At 35.0% G+C, this 21,185-nt stretch overlaps 2 protein-coding genes across 8 annotated transcripts in view; both read left to right on the top strand.

Annotated features, from left to right (window-relative positions):
• The first annotated feature begins 78 nt into the window (after positions 1 to 78).
• LOC136042042 (uncharacterized) lies at positions 79 to 2,593 on the top strand. Its single transcript, XM_065726902.1, has 2 exons — positions 79 to 178; positions 2,295 to 2,593. The coding sequence occupies exons 1-2, from the start codon at positions 79 to 81 to the stop codon at positions 2,591 to 2,593; spliced, it is 399 nt and encodes a 132-aa protein (XP_065582974.1).
• The window catches only part of LOC136042054 (uncharacterized), a 63,503-nt gene continuing 43,643 nt past the window's right edge, over positions 1,326 to 21,185 (top strand). Inside the window, exons 1-3 of one of the 7 annotated variants that reach the window (XM_065726915.1) lie at positions 1,326 to 1,413; positions 17,255 to 17,365; positions 19,775 to 19,868. In XM_065726915.1, coding sequence (XP_065582987.1) covers positions 17,301 to 17,365; positions 19,775 to 19,868 — 159 coding nt within the window. In that variant the 5' untranslated portion in view covers positions 1,326 to 1,413; positions 17,255 to 17,300. Of the gene's footprint in view, positions 1,511 to 7,092; positions 7,339 to 13,468; positions 13,666 to 17,254; positions 17,366 to 19,774; positions 19,869 to 21,185 lie in introns of those variants that run through there. The other 6 variants (XM_065726916.1, XM_065726917.1, XM_065726914.1 and 3 more) reach the window with 6 other exon arrangements.

Genomic DNA, 21,185 nt, shown 5'->3' on the forward strand with positions numbered 1-21,185 from the left:
AACTTGAAAGGCTGCGAAATAAATTCTTTTCTAATCGTGCAGTCACTCTTATGGAATTCCGTAGGCCAGAATGTTGTTATGTCTCCCAGTACTGAATCTTCTAAGTCTGGAGTTGACAAAGACTGGTGCAGGAAACCCTGGCTCAAAGTATGGGATGCACCTAACGAGTTGAGTCACGGTTATCATTGACCGGCGTTCACATGACTTCTCCTTATCGCTGGCAAGTGCAATTTAAGGTAATTTGACTTTATACCCTAACATTTAAGAAAGGACAAAGTGACTGAAAAATAATTTTTTTCAATTTGGAAGTCCAGAAGGATTGTGCTTGGTGGATTTCTTTCAGCTGACCAATCAAAGAACTTCTTTTCATTATTGTCTTTTCAGGCAAAGTAGCCAAATAAAAACAACTTTTCATGCTGCGTTTTTCCTAAGAAAAAGCCACTTCAAAAATGAAACATCTCCTTCTTCTATTTAGTTAGGTATACAGATCACCATGTAGGCACTGTCACCTCTGTAGCTGGTATCCTAGGTTTAATAAATCATTTTCTTCTTCAAGATATTAATATGCTTAAAATTTTTTACTTTGTTTTTTGGGGAGAAAATTTTGTCAAAAACTGTCCATTTTTTTTCGATTTTTGTACCTTGGAAACATTGCTAAAATTTTCAGATTCTGGTGTTGTAGATAAAGAGTCAAACAAAATGTGTGGAATATTTTCATCAGATTAATGGCAATATCAACACAAACAAAAGTAAGGTACTTATTTATTTAACTTATGTTCGTCCTGGATTTCAATGATTTATAACAATTCGCATTTGTTTTAGGTTGGGTTTCCTAGAATGAATTATAACAAAATTTAAAATGAAAATAAAAAAATAATCATGTCCAACTTAAAGACAGTACGATATATGAGAACTAAATCGAAAAGGAAATTATATTGAATGCTTAGGTCAAATTTAAACAAGCAGAAATTGCCGCAAGTAAGATTAGGGCTATCCCCCGGATAAAGCCTATAAAGAGTAGAGTGATAAGAAGCTGCGATCCTTCTAAAACCTTCTAAGGGCTAAATGATATCATTCAAGTTGGAGCAATTTTGTTGCCTCTTATGACTAAATCTCCTTAGCCATTGGCAAGCCGCACATAAAATTCTTCATACAACTTTGCCTTCTTTACGTCATAAGACTTAGAGAAACACCATTTCTAAGACCTGGATCTAACCAGGTATCTCAATACAAAAGTATTTTCCTTTCTTCTTTACGAATTTGGCAAAAACTTCTCAATCTTTGCAACTTTTACAAAACGGAATTTATAGCGCTATCTATTATACAAAAAGCTATGTAGTGTTAAAAGGCAATATATTTAAATCGAAACTTTGCAACGTGGATCGGTTATGTCTATCTAAATTGGTCTTTACTGTAGGTCTATTATCAATGCATTGAAAAAAGTTATAAGAAGTTTTACTTTACATATTTATTTGAGGGTAAATGTATACATGATTCTATTCCTCGCAAGGTAAACAAACTAGGCTACTTGATGCCTTTTCTATGCTCTTTCCAAATAGCATAGGCTAGTCTAAAATAACCAATTTAGGCTAATCACAAGTGTAACTTTCCCCGATTCTCCTAAATATAGCTCTAGTGATATATTTCTCCACTAACCTACTTCAATTTGGCAATATCTTATAGCTGAGTATCAGCAGTTTTAGGCCTCATAATCTGGAAGGGGGCAAGGTATACCACAGAATGTAAAAATATGATAGGTACTTAGGTAAATTTATAGCAAACAGTATAACTGGCTTTTGTATAAAGTGAATACACCACTTAATGCTTTTTTTATGCTCTTTACAAATATCATAATTGCTTTTATTGGAAATTCAGATTTAAACACTTTTATAGTATGAAAAATGACTACACAGAGAGAATTATTAATGATCAAAGTTGTTTATTGAAAGACCACATGAAAGATCACCCAAACACCCTTAAGCCCATGCCTAGAGATCCAAATGACTAGCAGGCTAACTTCACAAGCAAATTTAGTGCACCAAATCCAAGTATAGCTAGATCATATAATGAACAGCTTAAATCTGTGCAATCAAACTCTAGTTTTCCAGACTGCACTGCATCTGTTTTGGATGTAACTGCAAATGCCTTTAGGCTGAAAAAGAAAAAAACCATGCTGATTTGACAGTTTCTGTGCACTTCACCTTGTGAATGGTACTTGTTTTTTATATGAAATGTTAACATTATTCTACCAGATTGTGTTTGTAGTTGGTTTGTACCCAATGTTTTCTTTACAGGGCAACTTATGCCCCTTCTGAAAAAATGGAAGCCAGCTAATGTATACTCCTCATACCACCCAATTATAGTGTTGCTGGTATTATGCAAGCTTCTAGAAATACTTATATTGTCAAATGCTAGACACTGTTGTCAAATACCAAACCACCAGTTTGGTTTTATGGTAGAGCTTGGTTGTGCTGATGCTCTCTTTGCCCTTGCTGCTATTTTGTCTGATTCTGAGCCACTACTTATTGGCTCATTTGATGTGAGCTGGGCTTTGGACTTGTCAGTGCACGCACAGATCCTTCTAGAAACATAAACCAGGGCTAAATTTGTGTATTGTCAGAGTATTATATTATATGCACAGTAACCTTAGTGCGCAAATGAAAATACCCTCAAATCCAGTCAAGTCTGCTGTTGTACTGGTCCATAAAGCAGGCTGGCAAGGTTCAGTTGTATCTCCAAGTTTGTACAACCATAGTGCTCTGCTGGTGCAAGCCCAAGTTGCTACTTCTTGTGTTTCAAAAGGGATTGATGTTTTGTTGATGACATAACTGATGACTTGCTTAATTTGAACAGGTCTGCTGATTGACTATTGAAGAATTTTGATGAGTTGAACAGGGAACACAATAATGTAGATTTATTGTTTAATGTGTCAAAACCTACTGTCTTGTTTTTCAATGCAGAGCACTGCAAAGAAGATATCCCTTTGGGCGATTCAGTTGTGAAACCATTTGAGAGTATTACTTACCTTTGTTTACCAATTGGTTGAAGCCTCCCCTCCACCAGGGTGCTTCTTGTGCGCCATGTAGAAGTGAAAATCCAGATTACATATGGATCAACTTTTGGTAGCAGACATTGGTTCTGTTGTAAATACCTTGCTTTGCTGTATAATGCCATTGTCCTTCCACATGTACTGTATATAGCACCTTTTTGGAAGTACCTGTTGTCTGCTCAATGTACAAAAATAAGAGTTCTGTTTTTTTGATTTGCAAAGTTCCTTCTGAGGCTCCCACCATGGGCAAGTAACTCCTATATAATGTGTAATTATAGTGTATCCAATCCAACAGTCTGTGTTAACTGTGTTGTCAAGAACTTTCTGAAAAATGCTAAGGGAAGAGCAAACCCATGGCTAGCCATCCTGTGCCAGTAGGTTTGCTAATGTAAATAGTGTGTAAATACGTCTGGTGATGTTCCCTAGTGTGACTTTTCTTTTCTTTTTCCTTTGTTATACTCCGTTTTAATTCCATGTGAATTTTCAGGCTATTAAATTACTTACTTACTTACATTCTGCAGGTGAATGATGACAGATTGCAAAAGATTATCCTTTTAGTCAACCGTCTAGGTCTAAACAGAAGGCAGGTCATCCTTGGTTGGGTTGGGAAGGTCTTGTAAGGAAAGATTTAAGGGAAATTGGAGCTTCCTGGGAGAGTTTCAAGAGGCAGGCTTTGAGTAGATTGGGACTGAAGAGGAGTGTGCATAGCTGTGTTTCCCTCAGGGGGCTTGGTGCTGCAGTGATTTGTGGCAGTAGTAATAGTAGTATTAATGGGTAATATGAAATATAACATGAAAAGTTTCTTCTAGTAAAAAGATTGAATATTGTATGTTAGTCTTCAAGGATGCACATTGGACAAGTTCATAAAAGACCAAAAATTATGCATACATTTTTATTCCATATGATTGGAAACCCCTCCCTCCCACACACACAGGTAACCAAGGGATAGCTTTCAGCCAAGATGCAAGGTAGTAAAGCTGCCAACAGGCAACAGATAATAGAACGCTAAACAAAAGTTGGAGCTTGCAGTAACTTAATTAGCTTGACAGGAAAGTGATAAAAATGGATAGGTTTGGATTCACTTGAAATTCGGTAAAGATGCTCCTAAATAACTTCGAAGACCACACTGCCTTTCCATGACGAAAGTATAATAGTTCAAAATAGGGATGAAACCTTTTAATAGAAAGTGAACAAATATAAAATTTTTAACTGGATATTTCGAAAACATACACAGTGTTCACCATCAGCAGTAAAACATCAGCTGCTGATGATGGACACTGTATATGTGTTCAAAATATCCAGTTAAAAATTTTATATTTGTTCACTGTTTATTAAAAGGTTTTATCCCTATTTTGAACTGTTATATGTTCCTAAAATTAAGGAGGCTTCTCCCCAGAAAATTTTATTTCATTAACCTTTAATGCAAAAATGCTGTCAGACTTCCAATATTCTTAGTTCTTGGATCCCCCCTCCAGATTCAAGACCTTAGACCCTTATAGTATCCCTGAAAAAAGCTAGTGATGTAAAATTGATTGGCTGAAGTTTCTTTGGCTGTAGCTGCCCATCCATAAAATTTAAGCACATCTGGTTAGTATTGTTTGAAGCACTAGTAGAACTAGGGAGTAAGGCCTCTGAAAATATATTTGTCTTTCCTATGACCCAAAGTAATTGCACCACAAGTTTCCATTAGATTTGAGCACTCTCCTGAAAAGGTTGAAGGAAGGGGTATATACGTTGAAAAAACATTGTTCTTTTGCCCTATAGCCATAAGGTACTTGCCCCATAAATTTCAAATCAGTTGGAGACAAAACTATCGCAAATTTCTACTGAAATATTGGCGAGGGGTTGCTGGAGGGACAATGAGTCAGTATTATGCCTCCAGTCATATAGTTTGGGGATCCTAATAGATTGAAAATTCTTATGCTGCTACTGCGGTCAGAGTGCATGAGAGGGCAGAAAGACACAGCCACTACTTTTGTATCTCATTTATGTAGATTGAAAATCATTGTGTGATTTTGGCTCAGCAAAGTGCAGCATATTTACCTTTCTGAAAAAGTCGGGAGTGGATTAGGACATTCGGGAAGTCTCTTATATGTTTTGTGCTTCTATTAATGCAGGTTGAAAATGCTAGCGTAATTCTCCCTCAAACAAGGTAATATGCTGACCTTAATGCTATGAGCGGGAAAATGAGAAGGGGATATCAGTGAGGCTTTGGTTGTCATTTGTGCATCTACTGATCCTGATTATTAGACATTGAATGTTTTGCTTTTCAAACACGACTTCACCTACTTACCTCTTTGAAAAGACTTAGCAATGAGGGAGTAATAATTGCAGCCTGATCTTAGCTCAATTTTACACCAAGTCAGGACTTAGCTCGCTTCTGCATCAAGTCAGCTGTTACCTGTTTGGTACCGGGTAGGGACTTTCTGCAGTTTGTACACCAAGTCAGTCCGTAGCTTAGAATTCAGTCGTTTATCATCAAGGCAAGACTTAACTTGTCTTGAAATGTCAGGAATCAGGCTTTGCTCGGAGGAAAAACCTCCCACATTTTTTCGGCAAAATCAGGAATTAACTAGTTTTTGTATCAATCAGGACATAAAATAATTAGTTTTTTAACGAGTCAGGATAACTTGTTTGTGCATCACATCAATTCATAGATTGAATTTTTCCCCTTTTGGCACCAAGTCAGAACATAGCCAGTTTTTGCACTGCATCTCTGACTCAACGTTTTGCACTGACTCAGGACTAAATTTTCTTTTTTTGTGCCAAATCAGGACTAAAGGCCGTGATTAAGTGAACTTGAAAACGTCGAGCGTCAAAATTGAAGTTAGGGTAGCCTTCTGTCTCTCAATTCTCTAGAGACTGTCGATTGTCAAAAACCCTTCAAATAACACTTATTCATTGGCGGAAATAGCAGGTTAATTATACCAGCTTGTCAATTTGGTCTCTAGGGGGATCTGAAACGGTTCTTTCTGGCAAAAAACTTGTAAAAATTTCAGGTAGCTGAAAATGTTGTGTGGGACTGTTCAAAAACAGAAAAATATACCAAAAAATGGTTGCAATCATCTTACAGGCTATTGTCTTCTGCTCATGATAGTACCGGTTGTGTTCTAAAAGCAATATCCTTCATAGAGTACACTTGTGAAAAAAAAGATTTCTAACCAATTAGAGGAAATTGAGCAAAATCCTAGCAAACATTTTGTAGCATCTTCAAGAAGCTTGAAGATGCATCTTCAAGAATACTTGAGTACTTTTTAAATATATTTTTTCAATTTTAACATGGGATTTTCGAGTTCCATCAGTTCACTTAATCACAGCCTTAACTTGATTTTATATCAAGACAAGACTCGTTTTCGCGTTGAGTCACTGAATTTCGATGCTCAAACTTAGCTAGATCTTGCAAAAAGTCTTGGTTCGTCTTGGGATTTCATTGTGTGGACTGCAAATCTGAGTTTTCTTAATAATGTCACATAAAGTCATGTAAATTACCATAGCCATTTTGATAGGATTGAGTCCTCGGATGAAAACGGAATGAACTCTTGGGACTTATTAAATTTTGTAGTTTACAATCCTTCCCCAGGGGCTGTCCATTCCTTTTCTACCTCCCTCTAAACATGTTTTGACAGTTGCAACTTAATACCCTTAACCATTCCTTAGATATTGTTATTGTACCCTTTTGATAGGCCTCCTGTATTATAGATATTCTGTTCTTTTCTTTTGAATTTAAGATTCATATATCATTGTTTAGCTTGAATTTATATTGATTTGACCTTGGAAACGTTATCTTTAGCCTATACGGAAGCGCGCGCTGACCAGACATATTTTTGCCGTCTTAAAGCCAGAATATGCCTATTTTGCCGTGTTTTTCTGAAGAAAAGTTATATAATAAGGATAAACTCGTGTCCCGCTAGTCCCTCATCAATCAGGAACACCTCTCAACATGTCACCTCAATGATTTTACGACGTAATTATGCCAAAAAGACATTCAGATTGACAAATAATTTTATCTTATCAAACTTGCTATGTATTTGTCATTGAAAATGTTTATCATTTGAGCATTGTTACTGAGAGAAATTAATCTATTTTCTAAGGTTTCAATTAAGAATATAACAAAGTTAAGGCATTCTGTTTTATGTTTTATTGAACTATTTATTATGGAAGTTATTCCCGAGGAGATTTGGGATAAGATATTTGAGACAAGCACTGACATTAATATTTCACAAAAATTACATTCTCTTGACGAAAACAACGAAGTTGTCAACATCGAAACGCACAACGGGGAGTATAAGGTAAATATATCGTGAAAGCACATGAATCTTTTATATATGTTGAATAAAGGTTTTGTTTTATCTCAAATAAAAGCAAAGACCGACATTAAAATTTAAAAGTAGTGCAATTTATCCCGACATGAGGGGGATGACTCTTTTCCCTCTCAATATCCGTTATATCTACTAAAGTTTTACTTGTGCATTACTGAAAAAATTTCTCGGTGCAATAAATATTGTTATTGGTAGTGGCGTCTTTGGGAGGGGGGCACAAGGGGGCAGTTTCTCCCAATAATTTGGAGAAAAATTATTATATAGACTATGCTCTTTGACGCTCCGGATATGGACCCTCTTGTCCCCTCCCAATGAAACTGCTGGACTATGCTCCTGCTACTTCATAATTGGTAATCACAACTGTTTTACAAATCGATTGCCTTCTAAAACCTTTGAATTGAAAATTATATTGCTTATATTAAATGAGTATAAATGAGATCAAACAATTCGTAGTAACGAACTGTAAGTAAGGAGTGACCCGGCTAAATAGTAACCAGAACTCTAAAAAACGATTTTTGATGTCAATAGATATATCAAAAGAATTGGAGTTTTATGCTGATTTCATACATATAAATTTCAACAAGTTTAATCTTACCCGTCAAAGAATACGAACCTGAGTAAATTTGTCCATTTTTTGAAAAAAAGAGTGGAAACATCGCTTAAAAGTCATAGAATTTCAATGCAAATCACACCATCAGATTCAGCGTAACAGAAAACTTCTGTAGAAGTTTCGAGTGTCTATCTGAAAAAATGTGGAATTTTGTATTTTCTGCCAGAAGAAAGATCAGGGATGCGTGTTAATTTTTTTTTTTGTATTTCCCAGGGGTGATCGTATCGACCTAATGGTCCTAGAATATCGTGAGAGGGCTCATTCGAACGGAAATTAAAAGTTTAGTGCACTGAGGGTAACTAGGCCCCCTTCCACGAAATTTTTTCCTCAAAATTTTCCTATCAAAATTTTGAGATAGCCATTTTGTTCAAAATTATTGAAAGGCCGAATAACTATACCTTTAGGGATATCATAACCCTCCCATAAACCCTGGGGAAAAGTCTTTAAGTTACACAATTTGCCAATTGTTTACATATTTTATGATGCTCCTTACTTTCAGTTGAAATTTTTTTTTATATTTAATTTTTTTAATCTGCATAAAATATGTCATTCTTGGGGTTTTGTAAAAAAAAAATCCTTTTTATTCTATTCTCAGTGCCCTTGTGTCAGAACATTCATTCTTGGGGAAAATGCTGGGGTAAGAAATAAAATTTTATCGTAAATAGTGGGGTTTAAAACACTATTTATATTACTGCCGCTGTTTTCTTTCATTTGGAAAATATGTTTCTATTGGTTTTTAAAACCATATGTGAGGATATTCAGAATATTTGTTAGGCTATTGCCTCCTAAACCCTCACTCTTTAAATTAAAATCTAGTTTTTAAATAACACTGCTTCGAGAAAAGTGGCTCGTTTAAAGTATTTAATTTCAAATAAAATGATTTTTTTGTGAAAGAATTTCTGTTTCTGCAATAAGAGGGGCGCTTTCATCCCTTCAGCAGGTACACTGCACGGCTCATTCAAAATCATTCTAAACAAAGAAAGACCAGGGTTAAATCCACATTTACCTAATCTTCATCCAGTTAATCAGAAGCACTTTCCATGGGAAGTTCGAAAACATTGACGCAGAACATTTTTTTTTTGAGACAACCTACCGCAAATAAAAGAGGGGCTAACTCCTCCCCTCTCAGATCTTCTTAAATGCTTTCGTATCACTTGTACTTTAGTAAAAACCATACGCATTTGAATAGTGTGATTATTTTAATCACAAGCGAGAATTAAAATCATGATCAACTTTACGGTAAAAGGTTCCTAGAATAATTTCATTCGTGACTTTCAATTTAACTTAAACTTTTCACGCCTTATCAAAACTTTTTCTTTTCATTCTATTTCATACAGATGGGTGACGGATAAATAAAACCTTCAAAATTTATATTTGAAAACTTTGAAGTATTTTATTTAGTTATTAGAGACAATATTTTGGATTGATGAAACAGTAAAAGATTTAAAATTGTTTTTCTATGCATTTTAAAAGATTGCGTTTACAAGGAAGAAAGTATGAATAAAAATATACTACATACCGAAATGATGCCATTAGATTAGAAGTTTAAAATAGAATGATATCAAATTTTGAAATTCTCTGAAACTTTCGAATTTTTTCAGGATAATGGTCTTAATTAGTTAAAAACATAGATTCTATTCTGTAAATTTCAAATGACACTCTGGCCTTTAGGGGGTTTACGGGGGGTGGTAACCCTAATCTTAGTTGTCGTAAGTTCTATTCGTTTAAGTTTGACTCGGATATTCTTTTGATTTCTCTTTATTTTTGGGTACATCCATTCATTCATCCACAGAATAATCTATTACCCTTAATGTAATTAATCATTTTAATTATTAGTTTTGGGTTTCACTAATTCATTCATTGTAAATTCTTTAAATTTGAGCTAGTATACGACTGAATTTATTATACATTTTAAAAAAAGCAAGTTTTTCAACTGGAAGTAATGGGCAACGTTAAAATTTGAAACGAACAGTAATTATTCCTCATATGAGTGGGCCTAGCCCCTCCTCAACTCTCGCTCTTTACGGTAAAGTCTTAAAGTCCTTTAAAATACTTCTCATTCATATTCGACGGACCTTGCGTTAGAGCAGTCTTTCCTAAATAATTGTGACAAAAATTAAAAATTTAGCGTAAAGAGCGAGGGCTGAAGAACGGCAGCTCCACTCATGTGCGGAATAATTTCTGTTCATTTTAAGTTTTATTATTGCTCCTTATATTTAGTTGAAAAAACTTGTTTTTCAAAATCAAATTTCCGACCATTTTCCAGTCATGCCAGGAAATATCCCCCTCCCCAATGTGAAATATCCACTGGGAATGTTTCCCCCAGAAATTTTTATCTCCAAGGAAAATTCTTGCCTTTGGTAATCCCTTCCAAAATCCGTAAATTTCCCAATAACATAATACAGCTTATGAACAATGGAAAAATTACGTAATTTACAGCTCTTTCCCCATTAACTATGGGGGCAATGGTGGTTCTGGCCTCTCTTTTGCCCAGGGCAAAATCTCAATTAGCCTCCCACAAAGTTCTGAGGTCAGATTTCAACAAAACATTCATTTATTATCACAATTATTTTCAATGTATTAACTAATCAGTAATTTATTTTTTAAGTTGTTTTTAGTTTATTATTTAAATTATTTAATTATCATTAATTATTTTAAATATTGTTATTTAATTATTTTCAAAATCTGTTTACTTTTATTAATATATTAATAATTTATTAATTATCTGCATTTACTATCTCACCTTCTTCTTTATTTTAACAAAAATAGCATTTCAAAAATTACAAAATGATTATCACCATTAGATTAAATATTTTAGATGTTGCTCCCCTAAAATTTCTGCACCCGGAGAAAGTGCCCCCTCTGTCCCTCCTTAAATCTGCCTCTGTATGGGGGTCAGCTTATCCCTGAAATCACATTTATTGGACCTTTCAACTATGTTGAATCACATGGCTATCTCAAAATTTTGTTGGATGTCTCTGGGGAAAAAAGGGCGTAAGAAGGGGGCTAATCACCCTTTAATATTTCGTTTACTGAAAAAGGGCCTTAGAACCCCTTGACTTTCTTTGAAATAAGCCGTCTCTCGATGTTCTAGGATTTTTGGCTCGATACCATTATCCCTGGAAAAAAAGAACAATAAACAAAAACACAGACACATAAACACGCTCATCTCTCTTCTGACAAAAAAAATATTCAACATTTTTGTAAATGGGAGCTTGAGCCCCTCATAATAGGGTTATCTAAAATACTGAATCTGGTGGTGCGATTTTCAAGCGCTTGACTTATTGGGCATGTTCCCTTCCTTTTTCGAAAATTAGGCAAATCTTCTCAGCCTCGCGGTATTATATGTTGGAATCAGCATGAAAAGCCAATTATTAGTAGTAAAAAGATTCCAGGCACGGGGGTCCCGTCACTTCTGATCGATGAATTGCCTAATTATGTTATAAATTTTCTATTGTCTAACAGTAGCGGAGGAGGGGAAATACTTTCAACACAGCCATAGAGGTTATTATTTTCTTCTTCACCGTTAATCATGCAGCAGTTTAACGGCGATTCCATCACGGCAAAACGCAGGTGTCATTATGTACACCTGGGTATTAGGTAATACTGGTTGTCATTGTTTATCTAAGGAAATTTATTGGGGGTGACGTGATATTGCGTGACTTGTTTTGTTAGAGCTCACGGGCCGCAAATCGAGTGGGGAACCCTCAGATGTAACTGAATGTAACGTATTGCTTTTTTTCTTTCAAATATTTTTTTCATCAAGGCGTTTTTTTCTGAGATTCCTTTTTCTTTGAGATATTTTTTTTTGTTTCGAGATTTTTTTTCTTCAAGACAATTTCTTCGAGATATTCTTTTTCTTCAAAGGGTTTTTCCCTCAAGATATTTCATCAAGGCATTCCCCAAACCCCTTACACAAGACGTGTTCTGATTTAGGAAACCTTTATAATCCGTCATCAAGGATTTTCGTCCGCTGTAGGAATTAAACGTAAGACCAGAGAATTCCCCAACGAAATGGTGCCTTAGACAACAGAGCAAACAAGGAATTCATGTTATCACGCTCCTGGAAATAAATTCTACGCAATGCATTGATCCCGAGCGCAAGCCACCTGATGTTCCATCATATGCAATAATATTATTGATTAAGGATTGGTACTTATATTGAATTTTTGTATAGGCTGTGATCGAGAGAAATGAAAGCGGGGCTTCCACTTTGCACATAAGAACATATAGTGTCTTAAATGACGTTTCTTAGGTTTCAAATAATTATGTTTAAGGTGGTATATATATTTAACTATTATCTAGGCTGTGGTCGAAAGAAATAAAACCGGTTTACTTCTACTCTGCGCGCAAGAAAATAAACTGTAAAAAGGAGAATTTCGAAGGTTTCAAATAATTCTATTTTAAGTGGTAAATATATTGAACTTTCATACAGGCTGTGATCGGAAGAAACAAAAGCAGTTTGCTTCCACTTTGCACAAAAAAATATATTGTAGAAAGGGACATTTTTCAGGTTTCAAATAATTATTTTTTAAGTGGTATGTATATTGACTTTTCTTGGAAATTGTTTATTTGTGTATGGTAAGATAAACGACAAAGTGAAAGAAATAAAAAAAAGATTGAGGAAGCTACACTCCATGAGTTAGGGAATCTGGAAGAGAGTAGAAGTGATTTTAGTGTAGGCGACAGAAAAAAATGAATCAATACCATCCCAGGAATCAGATTCTAATATTACACCTAAAACCACAATGAAAAGAAGCTGTGAGATGGTGGTGAGCCCAAATGACCAGGATAGTTAACCTAGCGCAGCATATATTCGACAGAATAGTGGGGGAGATAAAAGGAGAGCTAGTATTTGTGGCGTTTATGATGACAGGGGGCTAACGGGTGGCCATTGTGCGTTGCAGTTTGGAGATCGAGGCCCTGGTTTTAGACGGCATTCTGTTAATCGAAGTTTCTCTGTTGGACATTTAGAGGGTAATTTCAGTATTAATAATGGTCAATAGCAGGAGTTGACCCATGGGCATAGTAGTATGTGCATTTAGTTGTTGCAGTGGAATACCCAAGGTCATAGTGATGATAAAATTGATGATTTGTTTAGGCTAGACGATTATAATGTTATCAGCTTAGTGAAGACATGGTAGGATTTGCCAGTATTTAAATTTTTTTTTAAGTTTCCATGTTTCAAGAAAGAGAAGTACAAATAATCGACTTTATGGTGGTTTTATACTGTTTGATTACGAAAAATATATTTTGTACATAAGTACATATGATAGGTTAAAATCGCAATCAGAGAATGTGATTTGGTTGACGATTGTTATAGAAATTGTTAAGTTTATGGTTTGTGCGCTGTATATCTTTCCAGAATCAAGTAGTAGCTATAGTTGGCAGGAGGATACGTGGGACATTTTGTATTCAGAGGTGTTTAAGTATAAGAGGTTGTATAAAGATTACAAGTATATATTTTAGGGTGACTTCAATGCATAGTTGCATACACAATTGGAGAAGTGGATTAATCCTTCGCAGGCTGAGTAAGAGGATGATGGTATGAATGATGGGAATATGCGAGGAGTATAGAAAAAGGACAAGTAAGGACCGGTTGCGGAGGAAAAATAATTGAGGAACTAAACTTTTAGATTTTCATGAAATTGAGAAGTTAGTAATTTTCAACGGGAGGTTGGGAAAAGGTAAAGAATTTTGCATGTATTTGGGTTTGTAGTCCCAGTATTATTGATTATATTTTAGTTGATGTAAGCCTTTGGTCGGCATATGGGGTCTTGTTCCGGGCGTTGTGGAGTCTGACATTAGGGCTAAAATTTTAGTTGTGATGGACTGTGGATCTGAGGTTTGGGGGTATGAGAAGGGAGATGTGAGAAGAAACTGTGCAATTAGGGTATTATAAAAGGTGGCTAGTGGTAAGTAAGCATACAAGTTGTTTTGTAGTTAGAGGTGATTTAGGTTCGTTTTCTTTGAGAAGTCATAGGCCAATTAACATGGTTAGGCTTTGGGAAAACTTTTAGTGATACCTAAGATGCGTGTGATGAAGGCGGCTTATTTACAAATGTTGAAGGGCAGCTCAGGTAGGGGGTGGCCGCACCAAAGTAAGAGTGTGGTACATCAGTGTGGTGGACTAAGCCATATGTGGGGGATAGCCTAGGGCTCGAGGATATGGGGGACAAAGTAAGTCGATTAGTTGAAAGATTTTTACAGGACCAAAAATACAGACATGACAGGCCCGGCGTTTGCTTTCAGATTCATTGGGTCTCTATTGCCGCTCGAAGGAGACTTGGGGTGAAGTTTCATTTTTAAAGGTGGGTTTGAATAAAAATTAAATACAGTTATTAATTGAAATGAGGGCTGATAGTTTGCCAATGGGCCAAAGAAGAATGTTTATTATGAGGGAAAGGTCAAAGGCTGATCCTTATTATTGTCCTATTTGTGGAGGTTTATATGAGAGCGTATATCAATTGATGTGTGAATGTGAGGAGCTGAGTGACTGGAGACTTGAAGTGTTTCGTAGGGGGGATTCTGATTTTGAGTGGTTGGCGAGAGTGTGTGCTGATGAGCGTTTTATGGGTATCAGAAGTTTGGCACGATTCCTTCATCACGTGATGAATCGTAGAAGTAGATATCGGTAGGATTATGCTAGGATTTGTGCAATTTCTTTGTAATTGTTATTTGTTTATATTTTTTAGCCAATACCTATGGGCTTTTAGAGTAAATAAATTCTATTCTATTCTATCATTCGTCATTCCGGGTAAAATTCTAGATGAGCTACTTTTTGCCGTCTTGGAAAGCAAGGCCGCCAGCAGGGGGCTTTGCTTGGCTTCCTGAAAATTTGGGACTATACATCTATTGTGATGAAACCAAAGGAAAGAGAGAGCATATACGGAAAAATAGGGAAAAAGCATGGAAAAATGTGTGTTGCCCCATGGTTGGCTGCCTGCCAATAGGTATTGATCTTCAACAAGTGTAATATAAATTTGAATTTGTGACTGAGTAATCCCTTTCCAGTTTTCCAAAAACATGTTTTCTATACGATTTGGTTGGAGTAAAAAAAATGAAAGTATTCATAGTAATGAATGGTAAGTAAATTGCGATTCTTATTCATAACAAAAGCATAAGAACCTAAATATTTATTACATTAAATTAAAAAAATCTCATTTTTATGGCCATTTAAAATATGAATTTGTTTCAAGTTTGAAGTTAAACATCTTGTTTGAAGTACATTAAGAAAGTTTGCATAAGACAAGAAAAGAGAAGGAAAACAAATTGAAAAGGGGACAATCTCGATATGAATCCGCCGTGAACATTTGCTTGTATTGCACGAGTACAGATGAGCTGATATCTGAAGCCATTGTATTGCACGAGTACAGATGAGCTGATATCTGAAGCCACTATAATCAGAAATTTTTAATTCTGTATTCTCCCCCTGAATGGATACGTGTTTTGTTTGTGTTTTATTATCTTTTATTTTAATTTGTTTAGCAAGAGTTGTTGCATTAATCTAGTTGTTCAAATTGAAAAGGCTTTTGTTTTTTATTGTTATGATGCATAAAGGTGTCAAGTATCTTTATTTTTAGTATTAAAAATCAAATCAAAAATATAAATATTACTCAGTAACGTTCAACACTTTCAGCCTTTCTCGATAACGTCCTGCACTACGGATTTTATTTGATACTTAATCTTAGTTTTAATTTTTTACTTTGAACAAATTACTTTGAAAATATTTTACTTTTTATAATCACTGAGACTGAAGACATTAAATAAATACTTCGGTATTTGATAACCAAGTTAATAATATTTATATTGTTCTAAAATATCCATTCAATGCTCAAATATAGGTCCAGGCTCAAAAATAATCCAAAAGTTCAAAAGATTGAATTCAAAAGTTCAAGAATGGCTAGTAGGGAGGAGTGTCTTTAAAACTAACGATGATATATGATATACGAACACCTACAACTCGAAAAATTTCTTTTTGTCTTGGTATTGCTCTTTAGCATCCCCAGAAGGTCCAGGTTAAAAAATAATCCATGGATTGAATTCAAATGTTTAAGAATGTCTAGTAGGAAGGGTTTTTTTTTTAAACTAAAGGTGATATATGATATACAAACACATACAATTCGGTTACTAAAGGGATTGTAAATGTGTTTTGATAATTCAAAACTGTATAAACTAAGAAAGAAAAAATCTAAGTTCAAAAAATTTCTAATTAAAAAAAAATCAGAATCAGATATATATGAGATTCACCTCAAGGGCTAAGCCCGTGAATCAACCATAGGCGGTGTTTATGCTCTTTTTTAGTTTTGATACTGATCTTTGCCATCCCCTGAAGGTACAGGTTTAAATATGATCTATGGATTGAATTCAAGAGTTCAAGAAATGCTAATAGGGAGGGTATTTTTTAAGCTAAAGATGATATATGATACAAAAACACATACAATTCGGTAACTAAAGGGATTGCAAATGTGTTTTGACGAACCAAAGCTGTATGAAAAACAGTCAACATCCACTCAGTATTCGACAAGAAAATACTTAGATTACGAACCTCTTCGAAATACATATTATAATCCATATCAAAAATTTCTTTGATTGGATATCTTGTTACTTCAAGCTCACTACAACTATTATCAAGCTCACTAAAATAAGTTGGACCAGTTTTCTTTTTATACCAAAAATCAAGGCCAAAATGATCACGTTATGCTCCCCAGATGGTCAGGAATGCTCCATTAGAACATCGATATGCGGCTTTTACGATGTGGGGCTGTAACAGTACTACGACAATATACCTGGCAATCAAATGCTTGTTCCCGGAAACTGTTATCTTAACGCCAAGACCTAATGGTAGACACCATATGCGAGGGGCTGGTAACTTCTTTTTACAGCAGGGGTAATAAGGGGTAGGGCTGTCATGAGATTAGAGGGACAGGGCTTTCATGGGACTAGAGGGGTAGGGCTGTCATGGAACCAAAGTATGGGATTCTACTGAGATCCCATCGAGATTCCCTTCTTTGCAGAAAACTGCTTTTGAGACAGCTGCTTGAATTGTAAGTATTTTATTCACACAGAAAAAAGACTAATAAAACAAAAGTAGATAGTCATAAAAGCACAACCTATTTCCAAAGAACCATAAAATAAGTTCCTTTGGAGAAAACTAGTCTCGCTACTCTTTTCTGGTCCTCATCTCAAGATTTAGCTTTATGCCACGCGAATAATGTTCAATGGATGATTTCAAAGGGACTAAAATTTGTTTTACTCTTCTTTTGTATTTTATAGGTACTTGTAAAGCGAGCATCTGAAATTGGGGATAACTTTGCCAGTGATGTTTACCGAATCTGCATTACATCCCTGTCAAATAAAAAAGAGTCTGTTTCAACATTTGCCAAGGTAAGCAATATACTCTTACGAAGGGGGAGGCCCAAGGGGTTTATGTGCTCTCTCAGAAAATCAGCGTATTTTTACAAGGTTAGCTGTAATTTTTTATTCTTTTTTTAAACTACTTCTACCAAAAAGGAAAGATACATGAATAGTCGAAAAGGGTCATTTAATCGTTTCTAGGAGGAGTAATCGTTAAAATTTCATTGAATCTACTTTTAATTCATTTTTAGTTGTGTATTGCAGATTAGGGCCCGACCAATATGTCAGCCGACCGATACGTTTTTTTTTCGACTTCTCCAGAAAATGGCATCAGATATCCTTAAGTATTTTGCTTGTTCAGTCATTGGGGGTGGAACCACCAGCGAAGTGTGACCTAAGGTGGAAAGAGCAGCAGAGATGAGTCAAAGTATATTTGTTGTAAATACTTGTCAATACACACCTGATGCCGAAATGTTCTAAATGTATGGTGAACTCAAGAATCTACATCCTCTACCAAAACGACTAACAAATATTCAATAAACCATACGGTTTCTGTTTAATGAATGTTCACTTGTGTGAGTGAAAGATCCAAGATTCAAACAGCTAAAACCTTGACATTCAGTCAGGGGCGCTGCTAAGGGGATAGGAGTTGTTGTAAGGTAGGAAGGAGGGGGAGATTCTAATATGTCACCGCCCCATGCCAACACCTTGTAAAATTTACCTTTTTACCTTCGAATTTAGCTTATATGTCCGCATTTGTCGGCATATTGAACAATTTTGTCGACACTTTCTTTAAATACCTCGTTCATACTTAAAACCCTAGCTGCACCCTTGTATCTAGCCTGCCAAGCTTGTATTCCTTAGTAAGAGACCATATCATGTGAATATAAAGTGACGTTTTCAAATTAATATGCGAATGATTAAAACTCAAGGTCCTGCTATTGACATTTGGATTTGAATAATCAATTTCAATAAATATCTTACACTTCTTTCACTCAGATTTTCATGTATTTGTGTTTATGTAACTAAACCGGCTTCTTTGATTATTTTTTTTCTTATTTGTCACTTCCACAAATATCTGCCATTTCTTTTGTGTGCTCAGAAGTTGCTGATCAGAAAAGATAAAGAAAATCAAACTGTTCTTGTAAATGACTTAATTTTTAGAATCCAAAGTGAATTACTGAGGCTGTTTTTTGGTGTGTAATAGACCAGGGACAAATAAGTGAGTGTTAATATGGGCAGAGAATGGGAGGTTTAAACTTAAGGTAAGATTTTTTTTCCGGAGGGGAATTTATCGGTAAATTATATTGGTATCGTGCCGGTGCGATACCGATATATCGGTATCGATATTGGACCCCAAAAATCCATATCGATCGGGCCCTACAACAGATTAATCAAGTTTTTGAAATAAATATTATTATTGTCGATATTCCATTAACGAATAATACTCATGTTCTATTTATGTAAATGTATCCTACTGTTAAGGTAAAGTAATAATATTAAGTAAGTCGAATATGTTACTAGCGATCAAAAGAAATAGTAACAGAAATTTAGTATACTTTAAAAGTAAAATGGATCCTTGAATTGGTCAAAATTCGTGGGTTTTTAGACCCTCGTGGTATTGAACGGGAAGCATAGAGCATACCTCGTCAATAGAACCGAAATTATAAAAACAGAAGTTCAAGAATAATTTTAAAATAAAAATATAAAAATTTTTTGCAAGTAGTTTAAAGTTATTAAATTTTAAGTTATCCATAAAAATTATAGCATAAGAAAATTCAGGCAATTTGAGAAAAAAGTCAGAAAATGCCCGTAAAAACGTGCAATGCCAATGAAAGTTATGGCGTAAAATTTAGTATGTCTTCAAGGATGTTTTTCTAAAGACATGTCTCTTTAAGAAAAAGAGATTTATATTTGCAAATTGTTATTACTGATGAATAGCAACTAGAGAGTGATTCTTATCAAAAGAAACTAAACCTATAAGGAAAAAAATTTGATGGCGATCACAGGCAGCGCAATAGCACTGCCGAAGTAAAGAGCGGTGGGGGAACATTGTATTATTTATCTGTTTAATTATTTATTTCCGGTGTCATTTTTTGTGACCAAAGTACTTCATATAGAAGATGTTGTCGTAAAACCATCTAAAGGAGCTCTTTTGATTGAAAATAAAGAGTTCTAGTGCCCTTTTTAAAAGTCAAAAGTGATTGTAGGGCAACCAGCCCCCCTTTCCAGTCAATAATTTCCCAAAACACATCCAAGAAAAATTTTTAAATAGCTAATTTGTTCAGTATTGTTGAATATTCCATTAATTATGTCTTTGAGGATGTCAACCTCCTCACTTCCCCCAGAGTAGGGGCTGTAGGTGAGGCAATTCGTCTATTGTTCATATATAGTATATGTTATTGAAAAAAGTGCTACTTCTGTAGCGAATGCTTTCAGGCGTATCAGCAATAATTTTGGAACGGCTTACCGTACCAAGATGAAACTTCTGGGGCCTCATGAGAGGGATGTTCAACTCACCAAAACGCAACAGGTACCTGCTGTTAGTGGTATCAATACTGCTACTATTACTGTTACTACAACTAAACGCAGCATGTACCTGCTACTAATGGTATTAATACTGCTACTATTGCTGTTACTAAACTAAAACATAAAAAAACTAGTTTTTTTTAACTGAAAGTAAGGAGTGACATTAAAACTTAAAACGAACAGAAATTAATTCGTATATTTAATGGGTTGTCCCCTCCGCAATACCTCGCTCTTTACGCTAAAGCTTTTAATTGTTTTAAAAAGTAGAATATTTTCAGAGTCAAACTTTAGCGTAAGAGCGAGGGATTGCGGAGGGGACAACCCATTGCATATACGAAGTAATTTCTGCTCGTTTTAAGTTTTAATGTCGCTCCTTACTTTCAGTTAAAAAAAAAACCTACTTTTTTTTATGTAATTTCTGAACGTTTTTGAATTAATGCATGTTTGATTTTGGCTCTCCACACATAAATTATTAAAATAAAATTTGCATATTAATTCCTTTTTTTGGCTAAACGGCTTTCTCTTTGATTTGATCAGACGATTTTGAGAAGTAAGGGGTGGGGAAAGAGGCCTAGTTGCCCTGCAATTTTTCGGTTATATAAAAAGGCAACTATAAATTTTAATTTTTAACGAATGTTTTTATTATTAAAAAATTTACATAACTTAAGAATTAACTTACGTAACAAGCTTTTATATTCTTAAATTTTATTATGTATATGAAGGGGCTTGTACCCTCGTTAATTCCTCGCTCTTTAAACTAAATCGTAAGTTTTGTCCCAATTCTTTAAGAATGACCATTGAATCAGAAAGGCCGTAGAATAAATAGTTGAAATTACTAAAAAATACTATAGCATAAAGAGCGAGGTATTTATCTCCTCCTAAATACATCGCTCTTTATGCTAAAGTATTTTAGAACCCCTCATATGCGTAATAATCTCTGTTCGTTTTAAGTTTCAATGCTACTCCTTACTTTCAATTGAAAAAACTTTACCAAGTTTATTTTTTCATTGTTTTTTTATAGTAATTTCAGAAAATCCTATGGCCTTTTCATTGAATTTCTGTTCCCCCATGACATATTTCTCCAAGGAAAGATCCTCCCATATAGCCCCCTCCCCTGAACCCGACCCCCAAAACCAAAAAAAAATCACCTGAAAACGTCTGTACACTTCCCAATAACCATTATTATATTTAAACACTGGTCGAAGTTTGTAACTTGCAGCCCCTCCCCCAGGGACTGTGGGGGAGTAAGTCATTCCCAAAGACATAGTTATTATGGTTTTTGACTATGCGGAACAAAATTGCTATCTCAAAATTTTGATCC

Source organism: Artemia franciscana, unplaced genomic scaffold (genome assembly GCF_032884065.1).
Source record: "Artemia franciscana unplaced genomic scaffold, ASM3288406v1 PGA_scaffold_58, whole genome shotgun sequence".
Taxonomy (NCBI): Eukaryota; Metazoa; Arthropoda; class Branchiopoda; order Anostraca; family Artemiidae; genus Artemia; species Artemia franciscana.

Bases quoted from the DNA above. Each gene is read 5' to 3' on its own strand.
- LOC136042042 (XM_065726902.1), top strand. From the start codon at position 79: ATGTCTCCCAGTACTGAATCTTCTAAGTCTGGAGTTGACAAAGACTGG. The intron at 179-2,294 runs GTTATCATTGAC...TTTTCTTTACAG, and splicing joins ACCTAACGAGTTGAGTCACG to GGCAACTTATGCCCCTTCTG.